This window comes from Microcaecilia unicolor, chromosome 12, assembly GCF_901765095.1.
Source record: "Microcaecilia unicolor chromosome 12, aMicUni1.1, whole genome shotgun sequence".
Lineage (NCBI taxonomy): Eukaryota > Metazoa > Chordata > Amphibia > Gymnophiona > Siphonopidae > Microcaecilia > Microcaecilia unicolor.
Window position 1 is genome coordinate 83,339,191 of NC_044042.1, and position 14,296 is coordinate 83,353,486.

Sequence of the window (14,296 nt, forward strand, 5' to 3'; positions counted from 1 at the left end):
TTACTATGGGCAGTTGCTACTGTAAGTGCAGTGACCTTCGCGAACAACAGCTTTGCCGTGGCCCTGTGACATCCACTCCCTCTCAGCAGTGACTGAGGACAGCGCTGGGCGACCTTGCACCATCCAGATTGAAGTAGTTAAAACTTCTGGCACTGACAATATTCAGAGGGTTGTGGGCAACTGAATTAATGGGGTGGGGAGGGGTTAAATTTGAATGGGATTGGATTCATTTAAAGGGCCCATTTACTGAAGGGTGTTAAGTCTTAACGTATGCTTAGCGTGGGGACAAACGGTACTGCAAAACGTGTTAAATCATTTTGTGGTATTTTACCTGTTTGTGCATGCTAACTGGCACATTTAGCTATTTTAAAAAATATATTTTTAAGGGGGCATGCCATGGGCGGAGAATGGGTGTGAAAGTGTTAACCAGCTAAAACAGAGTTAATGTGGGAATTCTTAAGGGCTCCCTCAAACTTTTTACCGGTACCCGCACACTATTGCATCCTGTGTGTAGTGGCAGAGACGCTGTTGGGAGGCTGGAGGGGTATTAAAAGCTTGGTGCCTCTGCTGTGGACATGGACGCTCTTGGGGCTGTTTCTGGCATGTTCATGTGTATGCATGTTCTTTAGCACAGTGACACACGGCACAGTCAAGGTCAGTCACCTCTCCTTGCTGACTTTTTTCAGTTCAGTTTCAGTGAGCCACATCCAAAATACCCTGTTTGCAACCTTCAGACTTAACCGGTCACAACATGTTGTTCTGTTCTGTGATGTAAAATAAAATAATAATAATAATTCTGAAGTGCTGCCCCAAATCTTAGGTGAACTCTGAGCTTTGTATAGGGAACATGGTTAGTAGTTTCCATCCTGCTAGGTCTGAATTTGAACTCGCATCCTCTTGTCTGCACCTTGCCAAGTTTTTAAGCTACTTATTTCATGAACAGTGGGACTTGTTTTATTTATCAGTGGTTGGAGGGGAGGGGGAGGCAATGAGGTTTGCAGCTGAAAATATGATTTTAAAATTGTGTTGTTGAGGGGAAACAGCTAGAAATCTATTAGCTTTCACAGCCTACTTCAGAAAAGGAAGCCTACTATTAACTAGTGAACAGTTTTGGGTTTAGTTGAGCTATGGAACTTGTTGAAGGAGGATGTGGTAAGAGCAATTAATGTAGCTGGCCTTAAAAAAAAGCTTTGGACAAATTCCCGGAGGAAAAGTCCTTAACCATTATTAAGGTACACCTAAGGAAAGTCACTGCTTATCCCTGGGCTAAGTAGCATGGCATCTTGCTACATTTTGGGATCCTGCCAGTTACTTGACCTGGGCTAGATGGATCTTCAGTCTGACCCAATATGACAGTTCCTATGTTCTAGTGCTTGAATGGCTCCTTCTGGTACCTGGTGTGTACAGATGAGCAGAGTGAGTGATCATTCTTCTGATGCTCCTGTGAGCTTTCTAGCTGTCTTGATTTCCTGTTCTCTCGCATGTAGGTTCTTCCTTTTCTCTGTAGTTAAGAAGCTGCTGACTGAACTCCCATTTCTCAAAAATCTCACAGTTCCATTATTTCCTAAGTGAATTGTCTTTGTGTTCTAGGTGTGTTGCAGTCACTTTGTAGTGAGCGATGCCTAAATCCGAGCGTTGCCAGTAGAGTTGCACCTGCGATCACCAGCTGCTTTGCCACCACCTGAACTCACTGAGTGGGAAGGGGCTTTTGGTAGGACCCGTCGCCCCCATCACCTCTTTGGACAGCAGCTCACTCCCTGGAGCAGCAGCGGCATGAGCTCCCCGAACGAGTCCGGTAAGAACCTTTTGGCGTCCACACAGAGCAGAGGAAGGTTGCAAGGGGAGTTCGCTTCTCTGCTCTCTTGATTTGTCGCAGTGAAGGAGAGAGGTTGTGTTTGTGAGGGTAGCGAGTGGATATTGGAGATCAGCCTCCTGCCACAGGATGCCCCCATCTCTTGCGATGTTCCTAGTCTATTTAAAAGTTAGTTTTCAGGAAACTGTAGGCAGGAATACAGCATAAAAGGACAAAGATACTGGCTGGGCAATGAGCACCTGATTTAAGTGAGAAGCTTATGCTCTGAAGATGGTCTCTTACCAATACTGCAGGTAAACAGCAGGACTGAAATTGCAAAAGAATTTATATTTATTTATTTAGATTTTGTTGACACCTTTTTCAGTAGTAGCTCAAGGTGAGTGTACACTGGATATTTCTCTGTCCCAGGAGGGCTCACAATCTAAGTTTGTACCTGAGGCAATGGAGGGTTAAGTGACTTGCCCAAGATCACAAGGAGCAGCAGTGGGATTTGAACCGGCCACCTCTGAATTGCAAGACCGGTGCTGTAACCACTAGGCCACTCCTCCACTCCATATTGTCAGCGTTAACACGCTGCCTGCCTCCCCCACATAATTGGGAAATTGTAGCTTAAGCTTTAAAATGATGCTCCTCTTCTAAACACCAGCCCCCTCAGGTGGTGCTATCTCTTATAAATGGGTGTTTGCAATGTAGACGGGTAGAGTATTCCTTGGCCTGCTTCTTTTAGTGTAACTTGTAATTTGGTAACCTTAGAGCATCTTTGAATTGCTCAGTTCATGTCGGCCTACCCGCCTCTGCCAGGAGGCAGTCTAACCACCAGACGAGGTCTTCTCATCTGTGTCTGTCCTGGGGATTAGCTGCTCGCACATCGGATTCATTGAACGTGTTCTGTGCAGTGCTGCATTTCCTGGACCCCATCCGGTGCAGTTTTTTTTTTTTTTTTTAAAGACTTTGATTGGAATTATGGCATGGTAACTGGGTATTGGTGTAGGGGACTAGAGTACTGTTTCATTAAAATCTTAACGCTGCACAGTGTTACTGACTTGGGGATCCCAGCCAAGCGGATTCCTCTTGCTTCACGTTCAGGGTGCAGAACTGCAGTTGTGTCTAGTGGGGGTGGGAAGGGAACAGCTTGACTGTTCTGGCGGTGAGGATTCTGTTGGTGCTAACTGCTAGGGGCAGTGTTCAAAGGGATTTCCACATGGAAATACCTCCCTACTTTGCAGGAGAGACCTGCACACATTAGGAGTAATTGTCAAAAGATCGCTTAAAGCTAGGCAAGAAGCTGAGCATCGATTCTGAAACAGCAACTGCATGCAAAATCGCCACTTATAGAATACTAGCATAAGTATATGCATTTATGCCCTTAACTTGAGGTAAGCACTGCTGTAAGGTTTGTGTGCCTAACTGTAGGTATTCTATATCCTGTGCATTCCCCTAACCTGCCCAGGTCCACATCCTCTTTGCAGTTGTGTGCTCTAGAATTTGCATGTGCAGACTAGGGCAGTTATGTGCTGTTTTGTTGTTAAACTAACAAGCTGCTAATAGATATTAAGTTAACTGACCTTATTTTATAAATTACGTGTGCAGTTTTGTGTACTGTTTGCAAAGTTGGGTGTGCAACTTTATAGAATTAGGGAGATTGTGTACAGTGCATGTGTTTTTTTTCCTAACAGGGATAAGGGGTGACATATGGCAAAGTGTGCATGGGTCACTGTGGAATTTTCAAAGGGAAGCTCTGCAAAGAGTGTTTTTTTTTTTTTTTTTTTTTTTTTTTTTGAAAATAGTCTGTGTCAGTCTTCAGGCACCAGAGGGAGAGTGATCGTTCCCCCTGCGTATATGTTTGTTTGAATCTGTATGTAGATATATGGATAGACACATGCTTTCACGCACCACAAAACAGATGAGCAACATTTTTGCAAGATGTTATCTCTGCACCTCCAACCAAAATGATTCCTTAATATTTTTTTTTACTGAAGAAAGGTTTTTATAATGGAGTGTAAAGATGACACGTTTCTGCATGTGTATGCACACCTGTAGATTGCACTTCCTACTATCGTTCAGGGGCTGTGCAGTGTACCAATACCTGTAAACTTTGTGGCTGAAGTAGGATGTGCTTCTGGTGGTAGGGGAAGGTTGAAGGCCTGCCATTTTGATGTGTCCCTACACTAGTTAGGTTATAGAGTAGAACTGACACATTTTCATTCAGTTTAGGAGCCAGCAGAGACATCTCTCTTCTCCTTCCCCACTCCTCCAACATTGTCCACAGTGGGGAGTGGGGGCGGAATCCCCTCTCAGACAGTAGCAACTTTTAGAAACTGACTTACTAAGGCTCTCTTCCTGTTTTGTGTCTGTGGGCAAAGAAACTGATAAATCAGTCCCTTAGGTATCTCTGCAAATCACTGGCACAACCAGCAGTCTCTCCCTTCCCAAAGCATGCTCTCAGCTATGTGACAGCACACCACTGATAGATGAAGCAAAGGGCATTTCCTTAATTGTTTCAGTAATCACCAAATCCGGGGTCTCCCACCAGCCTCTCTTGTTCATACTACCTCCCACACAGGCTTCTCTGTCTCTCCCCCCCTCTTCCCCCTCCCAAGCTTTATCCTGTCTGTCTCTCATTGCCCAAACCCCCAGGCGCGCTGTTGCTCTTTCTCTTTCCCATCCCCTGGCTTTATCCGTTCTGTCTCACTCTCTCTGCCCCCCACAATCCTGTCTGTCTCTTTCTCTCACTGCTCCCCCCCAGGCTTTTTCATGTTTGTCTCTTTCTGTCTCTCACTGCTCCCCCCCCCCAGACTTTTTCCTGTCTGTCTCTTTCTCTCACTGCTCCCCCCCCCCCAGGCTTTTTCCTGTCTGTCTCTTTCTTTCTCTCACTGCTCCCCCCCCCCAGGCTTTTTCCTGTCTGTGGCTCTTTCTCTCTCTCACTGCTCCCCCTCCAGGCTTTTTCCTGTCTGTGGCTCTTTCTCTCTCTCACTGCTCCCCCTCCAGGCTTTTTCCTGTCTGTGGCTCTTTCTCTCTCTCACTGCCCCCCCCCCCCCCCGGGCTTTTTCCTGTCTGTCTCTTTCTCTCTCTCACTGCCCCCCCCCCCCCCACAGGCGTTTTCCTGTCTGTGGCTCTTTCTCTCTCTCACTGCTCCCCCCCCCCAGGCTTTTCCTGTCTGTGGCTCTTTCTCTCTCTCACTGCTCCCCCCCCCCAGGCTTTTTTCTGTCTGTGGCTCTTTCTTTCTCTCTCTCACTGCCCCCCCCCCCAAGCCTTTTCCTGTCTGTGGCTCTTTCTGTCTCTCTCACTGCCCCCCCCCCCCCGGGCTTTTTCCTGTCTGTCTCTTTCTCTCTCTCACTGCCCCCCCCCCCCCCCACAGGCGTTTCCTGTCTGTGGCTCTTTCTCTCTCTCACTGCCCCCCCCCCCCACAGGCGTTTTCCTGTCTGTGGCTCTTTCTCTCTCTCACTGCTCCCCCTCCAGGCGTTTTCCTGTCTGTGGCTCTTTCTCTCTCTCACTGCTCCCCCCCCCCCCCAGGCGTTTTCCTGTCTGTGGCTCTTTCTCTCTCTCACTGCTCCCCCCCCCCCCCCAGGCTTTTTCCTGTCTGTGGCTCTTTCTCTCTCTCACTGCTCCCCCCCCCCCAGGCTTTTTTCTGTCTGTGGCTCTTTCTTTCTCTCTCTCTCACTGCCCCCCCCCCCCAGGCCTTTTCCTGTCTGTGGCTCTTTCTGTCTCTCTCACTGCCCCCCCCCCCGGGCTTTTTCCTGTCTGTCTCTTTCTCTCTCTCTCACTGCCCCCCCCCCCCCCCCCACAGTCGTTTTCCTGTCTGTGGCTCTTTCTCTCTCTCACTGCTCCCCCCCCCCAGGCGTTTTCCTGTCTGTGGCTCTTTCTCTCTCTCACTGCTCCCCCCCCCCCAGGCTTTTTCCTGTCTGTGGCTCTTTCTCTCTCTCACTGCTCCCCCCCCCCCAGGCTTTTTTCTGTCTGTGGCTCTTTCTTTCTCTCTCTCACTGCCCCCCCCCCCCCCCCAGGCTTTTTCCTGTCTGTGGCTCTTTCTTTTTCTCTCTCACTGCCCCCCCCCCAGGCTTTTTCCTGTCTGTGGCTCTTTCTTTCTCTCTCTCACTGCCCCCCCCCCAGGCTTTTTCCTGTCTGTGGCTCTTTCTCTCTCTCACTGCCCCCCCCCCCCCCAGGCTTTTTCCTGTCTGTGGCTCTTTCTCTCTCTCACTGCCCCCCCCCCCCAGGCCTTTTCCTGTCTTTCTCTTTCTCTTTCACTGCCCCCCCAGGCTTTTTACTGTCTGTGGCTCTTTCTCTCTCTCACTGCTCCCCCCCCCCCAGGCTTTTTCATGTCTGTGGCTCTTTCTCTCTCTCACTGCTCTCCCCCCTGGGCTTTTTCCTGTCTGTGGCTCTTTCTCTCTTTGCCCCCTCCAGGCTTTTTCTGGTCTGTGGCTCTTTCTCTCTCTCACTGCCCCCCCCCCCCCAGGCTTTTTCCTGTCTCTCTTTCTCACTCTCTCTGCCCCCCACAATCCTGTCTCTTTCTGTCTCTCACTGCTACCCCCCCCCCCCAGGCTTTTTCCTGTCTGTCTGTCTCTCTCTCACTGCCCTCCCCAGGCTTTTTCCGGTCTGTCTGGCTCTTTCTCTCTCTCACTGCCCCCTCCCCAGGTTTTTTCCGGTCTGTCTGGCTCTTTTTCTCTCTCTCACTGCCCCCCCAGCCTTTTTTCCTGTCTCTTTCTCACTCTCTCTGCCCCCCCACAATCCTGTCTCTTTCTGTCTCTCACTGCTACCCCCCCCCCCCCCAGGCTTTTTCCTGTCTGTCTCTTTTTCTCTTTCTCACTGCCCCTCCCCAGCCTTTTTCCTGTCTGGTCTCGCTTTCTCTCTCACTGCTCCCCTCCCCAAGCTTTATCCTGTCTGTCTGTGTGTGTCTCTCTCTCTTCCACTGCCCCCCCATCCCCTCCCTCTCTCTCTCAGCTGTCTTCAATTCTAGGCAGAGAAAACATCTTATTCCCTCCCCCTGCCCCCCCTCCACATTCCTGACTCTCACCTACACTGCCCAGAACCCCAAAGCTCACCAGAAGGAAGTGGCAGGATTTATCCTCCCAATATTTTGGTGTCTAGAGCAGATGCTGTGGGAAGGCTGTTTAGGCATTAGGACCTGCTCCTTTCAGAGGAGGTGGCTGTTAGAAACTTGACTGTCATGTGCCTGCCAGGCAGATTATACCTTAGATGTATATCTGATCCAAGTATTAGTTACAATGAAGGATGTCTAAGAACGCTTGTATTTATTATGCATGCGTGGACTAGCATACATGTTAAATGAAAACATGTTTGGCTGAACCGGGCTGCTGCTGATCTTTTCAAGTGCTTTGGTGGCCTTTTCTCCCTCTCTGGTGTTTGAGAATAAGCCCTTGCACCTCGAGCCTGCCTTAATGGAGGAGGTCTCTGACGCAGGCCACCAAACTGCAGGGTATTCTAGTCAGAGGCATCCCTTCCTGAGGGATGGTTCAGGGCCAAAGCAGAGGAAAAGAGCCCAAGTTTGGGATGTGGGGACTGGCTACTGATCCATTATATGCTGTAAGCCACAGATGTCATCCACCAACTCAAGACTTGCACTGTTAGGAATCCGTGCATCTCTGCAAGGCAGTTACCAGAGCTTGGGCCTCATCTCTGTCACTTCCACCTGTTCCCAGCACACACGTGAACCTGTGTCTTCCATGTAGCATGCTTGTGCACACTTCCAAAAGCTGGCTCACCTTGCAGCTGTGTCCATCTGTTTGTCCTATACTTCTCCCCCATCACCCTGGATCTGCTGTGACCAATTACCAGAACCAGTAAGATGAAAGGGTTCTATGGTGGAGCAACTATAAAGCTCAGCAGTCTGCTTTGCAGTTTCCAGGCTGTTCTAGCAAAGGTGTGACGTTGGGCTCCCGGGAGATGCTTGAGGTAGAATTTGCCCAGTTAGGGGTGAGCATGCAGGAAGAGGATGGTTTTCATGGTCTCAGTGCCCCTCCAGTCAATTCCAGGAAGTAAGTATTTAGTTGGTGTTTGGATAATGTAAGTGACTCTGTGCCTAAATACAGAGGATGGGGGTGGGCATGCTCTCTAGAGAGAAAAGATTCTCTGCTCATCTGAAATGCAGAAAGGCAAGTTCCTAGAAGAGATGTTAGTACCCGAGGTAGAGAAATTCACACCACTATGTTTGCAGTTCTAAGCCGTGGATGCTGGAGAAGGTATTTTGGTATCTTCTCCTTTTTTCATATGTTAGTAAATAACTGTTTGGCTTCTGGCCAAACAAATGTGGCATTGATTAGGGACAAGAACATGAACTGTCCCTGTGACTTTGCCAGTGATGCCAGCTGTTCCAGTTCTCCAACTCCTGCACATGACCTCTGCTGCCCTGCAGCACCTTCTTCTCAGCCAGCAGTTCACGGCCAGTGTGTCACCAAAATGTTGACATAGATAGCAAGCCCATGCTTTCTTTAACAACCACTTGCATGTGCAGACTAGTCAGGGAATAAGCAGATACTTAAAATCCCTGTTTCTGCTTCCTCACTGCTCCCAGTGATCGCTGCTGCGGCCAGGCTCATTTGGAAAGGTTGCATCTGCTTTCCCTTTTTTTGGCAGGCTCCACCACAGCATCCTGCACCTAACCTGTGCTGCCACCAGCCTGGGCTAGAAATGCTGCGATCTGGCAGCAGTTACTACTGTCTGCCTGGTCCAGTAGTTGAGTCCTGTCTGTGGCTGTGATCACTGCCATTGCTGACTGCAGAGGAGGAGGAGATGACCTGAGGAAACACCCCTGCTTTCTTTCTTTCTTTCTGCCAGTTTAGTGTGAACTTTGTGTAGCGTTCAACTTTATTCCCTTAGGAATTCCTGGTGGTCTAGTGTCTCTTTGGGGGCAGAAATGACCCTCACTCGTTCCTGCCCCCGCTCCAGTAGAAATGGCTGCACAGACTTCCAACAGTAGCCTCGTGAGACTGCTGTGGGAGGTCCCGGCAGCCATTTTGTGGTTGGAGCCGCATGGGGAAAGGAATGAGTGGGGTTCGTTCCTGCCCCCAAAGAGACCACTAGACTGTCAGGGCTTCCTAACGTAGGGCCTACCGGTGTGTGGGGAGTGGAATCTTTGTTTATGATTTCAGTTTCTGCCAGAACAGAGTGGCCAATTTCAGTTGCGGATTCGATTTCGGCAGAAACCAAAAATTCTGGGTTTGGTCGGACTCTAATGTACCTCTGTCCTTCCCACGCTGACACATAGAAAGCTCTGTTGATATACCTCTGTTCCGCCCTGCAGCATCTCCTGCAGTTCAGTACTGTGACGCCTTGTTTCTGCCCTGTAACACCCCTTGGTATTTGTATCATTGAACTCTTTCTTTGCTAGTTTAGTGGGCTTATGTTGTAATAGGTTCATTTTAGTCTGCTATTGAGGCACATGGGGAAGCTACTGCTTGCCCTGGGATTGGTAACATGGAATGTTTTCACTATTTGGGTTTCTACCAGATACTTGTGACCTGGCTTGGCCACTGTTGGAAACAGGATACAGGACTAGATGGACCACTGGTCTGACCCAGTATGGCTGTTCTTAAGTATTTCCTCTTAAAATCATGTTTCTGAGGAGACAGAAGTTGGTCGTTTGCTAGCAGTGTTAGGTCTGGAAATATTTTTCCTTTGGGGCGGGGTAATATCCTCATTTCATCTATTTGGCTCTGAAAGGGCTCTCCAGGAGACTGCTCAAGAGTTCCCTTTCCCAAAAGAGAAGTGAGTCGTGAACAAAACCAGAAAAGCTGGTGCCAATGCTTGAAGCATTTCCATGGTGACTGTACACGGATGGGAGAGATGTTGGCAGTGGAGGGGGCTTAGCTGTTTCTGATCTTTTTAAAGGAGAACTCTGTTTTCTTCTAGGACAAGCAGGCCGTTATATTCTCACAGCTGGGTGACGTCATCTGATGGAGCCCGGTGTGGACGCTGACTAGCGATTTTTAACTTATGCCCAGTGTGATACTACTAGAAAGTCCTATCACACTGCATGCACCGGTGCCTTCTTGCCTGACACGCAAGCATGGGTTCATCAGTCTTAGTTTTTGCGCAGAGCAGGGAGGATGCATCATTGTATTCTCCTCAGAGTACTTATTTTCTCTGTCTTGTTCACAGTGCCTTCCTGTGCGGGTGTTTTTTTTCCACTTTTTTTATAGTATTTTTCATTTCTTCATTGTTTTTATTTTGTTTCCCTTTAATTTTAATAGTTTTTTTGGCTCTTAAGGTTTAATTTCTTTTTCTTGAGTTTTGCTAGGCCTGTTTAGACTGGAGCACTGACCTCAGTTTGAATTCTGCCCCTTTTTTACTGTTCACAATTGAGGAGTTTAATTTGGCCACATTTCTGTTCTTGATGTCCCAGAAGACTTCCCCCCCCCCCCCCCCCCCCCCCCCCAGTGGCTTCAAAAGGTGTGCCCAATGTAATTGGGTAATTTCCATGAAGGCTCGGCACTCTTGATGCGTTGGGTGCCTTGGGCCTAACCATGAGAATATCTCTTGCTCTGTCTGTTTAAAAATGCAGTTGAGGACACGGAGTGCGAGGCAGGTGCAACAGGAGAGACTTTTTTTGGGTTCCTTGAAGATCTGTGCATCAACCTCAATGTCTGCCAAGACTTCAATATCCACTGAGAGTGCATCGGCATCAAGAAGGTCTCCACCTTTCTTGACATCAGGCACTGAGAGTAGGCCCCGGGACTGGTCAGCATTGGACTCGACACCGAGGACATATATGGGTTTAATGTTGTCCTCATCGGCACCGAAGGACCACAATTTTGAGCATCAGGGGAAGCCCAAGAAGCATAGGCATCGATCCTCATTGCAAAGTGCCAGGGCATCGGTATGTTCGGTATCTGAGAAGTGCTGGGACCAGGAAGAGCGCTCTACCTCTTTGGAAGAGGTGCCAGTGCGCAAGACTCTGGGCGGCTAGGTCCCCGCTACCAGTTCAGCACCAGTGCCTTCTTAGTCTGCCCATTTCCCCCGCCTTTGCTGAATCCTCTGATGAGCGGTTTCAAGATGTGCTCAAGGAGGAGCTGGCACAGATGCTGCAGCTGCAAATTGCTCAGGCATCTAGGGCGCTTGCACCAGCTGTGGATCCGCTCTAGATCTTTCCTGAGGCTCCATCCATTCCTGTGCATAAAGTTTTGATGCAGGCACCTTGAAGGGTGTTGACATCAACATCAATACATACAGTGCCACTCTCAACATTGGGGGAGGAAGCTGTTTTGGAGTTTGAGGGTAAGGCTATACCTCTGCGCTCTTCGGAGTGTGGACATGGTTCCATTGAGCTGAGGCAGGCACAGATGGGCTCAGCCCAACCTGAGAATGGTGAGGAGTCTGAATGGGACCATTCATGGGACTCAGAAGAGGACCTTCATTACTTCTTGGAGGAAGAGTCTTTATGGGATACTTTCTGATCCCTCCACACCTCAGATGTAAATCTATACCTGAGGATCTCTTTCATCATTTTTGTCAGGGAGGTGGTTTCTGCCATCTCATTTAAGTTAGAGATGGAGGAAGAGCCCAGGGCAGAAATGTTAACTGTCCTGGATTACCAGTCGCTTCCTAAGGAAGAGTTCATGGTACCATTGCACCTTATCCTTAGATGCACTAACAAAGAACTGGGAATCTCATCTCTCAGTGCAGGTGGCACCTAAGAAGGTGGATTATGCAGTATTGTATCCAGAAGGCTCCTAGATTCAGTAGGGCTCAAATGCTGCACCACTCTCTGGTGGTCAAATCCACCCTCAAATGAGTAGGAGCTCCAGGATTCCATGCCTTGGCACCCCCCAGATAGAGAGGCTCGGACACTAGATTTGTTTGGGAGGAAGGCTTTTCAGGCCTTGATGGTCATTGCTCGCATCCAGTCCTATGAGCCTTTACTTGCAGTCTTTGGTCTGCAGTACACCAAGTCTTGTGGATTCTCTCATACAGGAGGAGGCCACAGAACTTTGCCAGTTGGCCAGTAAGTATCTGGCCAGGGGCGCATATGACTTTAGATACAATGCCCACACTAGAAAGGGATCTAGGTGTCGTCGTTGATAATACGTTGAAATCTTCTGCTCAGTGTGCTGCTGCGGCTAAGAAAGCAAATAGAATGTTAGGTATTATTAGGAAAGGAATGGAAAACAAAAATGAGAATATTATAATGCCATTGTATCGCTCCATGGTGCTACCGCACCTCGAATATTGTGTTCAATTCTGGTCACCGCATCTCAAAAAAGATATAGTGGAATTAGAAAAGGTGCAGAGAAGGGCGACAAAAATGATAATGGGGATGGGACGACTTCCCTATGAGGAGCGGCTAGGGCTCTTCAGCTTGGAGAAAAGGTGGCTGAGGGGAGATATGATAGAGGTCTATAAAATAGTGAGTGGAGTTGAACGGGTAGACATGAATTGCTTGTTTACTTTTTCCAAAAATATTAGGACTGGGGGGCATGCGATGAAGCTACCATGTAGTACATTTAATACGAATCAGAGAAAATTTTTCTTCACTCAACGTGTAATTAAACTCTGGAATTTGTTGCCAGAGAATGTGGTAAAGGCGGTTAGCTTAGCGAAGTTTAAAAAAGGTTTGGACGGCTTCCTAAAGGAAAAGTCCATAGGCCGTTATTAAATGGACTTGGGGAAAATCCACTATTTCTGGGGTAAGCAGGATAAAATGTTTTGTACTTTTTTGGGATCTTGCTGGGTATTTGTGACCTGGATTGGCCACTGTTGGAAACAGGATGCTGGGCTTGATGGACCTTTGGTCTTTCCCAGTATGGCAATACTTATGTACTTGTGCCTCTCTGCTGTGGGTGTGGGGATACACAGACTCTCATGGCTGCATGTCTCTGACCTAGAACTAGTGGTTCAGGAGAGATTGGCGGACTTTCCTTGCTGAGGTGACATCTTTTTGGAGATAAGGTGGAAAAGGTCACTAACCTCAAAGAAATACACTGATCCCATCCAAACCCTGTCTCTGAAACCTCCTCCTGCTGCAGCTTCCTCTACTAGGAGGTTTTTGAGTGAGCCTAGGTGGAAACCTACTACTCTCAAAGGCGTAGGTTTCTGCTGCCTTCTTGCTCTGCTTAGAACCTTCGGGCCCAGTGTTTTCTGTCTCACCAGTTCCGCCGTCAGAAGCCTCAGCCTGCTTCCCAGTCGAAGCAAGGGATGACCTTTGACTGGCTCCTGGATAGCATAGCCACACTCAAAATAACTGTCCTGGACTGTCTACCGGTAGGGGGAAGGCTAAATTATTACCAACACAGATGGTCCTTTGTAACCTGTGACTGGTGGGTTCTTCAAATAGTCTGTCTCGGTTATAACCTGCAATGGTGTCAAACACCATCTAGAGCATCAAACAACAGCTTTCAGCACAAGCAAGGTACTTGTAGAGGAAATGTTCACCCTTCTACAGGCCAATGTGTTCGAATCTTAAGGGCCCTGAACAAATTCCTGGTCTAAAGTTCAGGCTGATTTCCCTAGGCACCCTTCTCCCCATAATTCAGGAAAACAAATTGGCTATGCTCTCTGGATTTAAAGGATGCCTGTACCCACATTTTGATAATTCCAGGAGGCATCTCAGATTCCTGATAGGGAGACCCACTACCAGTACCGCGTTCTGCCATTTGGCCTCGCATTGACTCCCAGGGTATTCTCTAAAGGCCTGATATTCAGACTGCAGAAGATACCCGGGTTGCCTCCTGTGGTTAGCGCTGAGCCTGACTACTGAATGCCAGTCTGTTTCCAGTGACAGACATTGAATATCTGGGTGTGCTTTTGGTCACTTTAAATTTTAACTGGTTAAGCTGATATTCATTGCTGGTCGGTTAAGTTTAAACTGGCAAAAGATATTCCAGCTATTTAGGCAGCCTGATTTGGCCGCCAATCTTAGCCGGTAATGTTCTGAATATTGGTGGGTAGCCAGTTATATCATGCGATATAACCAGCTATCTGCTAAGTGTTAACCGGCAATATTCAGCGGGAGATAGCCGGCTATCTCCTGCTGAATATTGCTGGATATTCAGTTAAGTGCCGTTTAGCTGGCCAGGAGCCATTCCTGGCCCGTTAAATGCGTAAATATTGGGTGGCAGGTGTCTAGCGATAGTTGCAGCGTATTTGCACAGACTGGGAGTATGTGTTTCCCTATCTGGATGATTGGCTGGTCAAGAGCACATCGCAGGAGGGGGCTTCAGAGTCAATGCACCTAACTATGGGTTCATCATAAACTACCCCAAATCCCACCTCCTGGTCCAGCAATTTGGAGTACATAGGAGCCCTTCTCGATACATTGCAGTGTGGGCTTTTCTTCTACAAGTGAGAGCAGAGACCTTGACGGCACTCGCCTCACAGGTCCGAAGCAGCAAGCAGGTCACAGCTCGGCAGATCTCGAGATTAATGGGTCAAATGGCCTCAACAATGCATGTCACTCCCATGGCATATCTCCATTTGAGAGCCCAGTGGACCCTAGCTTCCCAGTGATCTCGGGCAGCTGGGAATCTAGTAGAT

The 14,296-nt window shown here is 48.4% G+C and overlaps 1 protein-coding gene across 1 annotated transcript in view; it reads left to right on the forward strand.

The window, feature by feature from the left end:
• The window catches only part of LOC115481399 (histone deacetylase 5-like), a 189,923-nt gene that overhangs the window by 21,595 nt on the left and 154,032 nt on the right, over window positions 1-14,296 (forward strand). Inside the window, exon 2 of the mRNA XM_030220486.1 lies at window positions 1,591-1,795. Coding sequence (XP_030076346.1) covers window positions 1,774-1,795 — 22 coding nt within the window. The 5' untranslated portion in view covers window positions 1,591-1,773. The remainder of the gene's footprint in view (window positions 1-1,590; window positions 1,796-14,296) is intronic.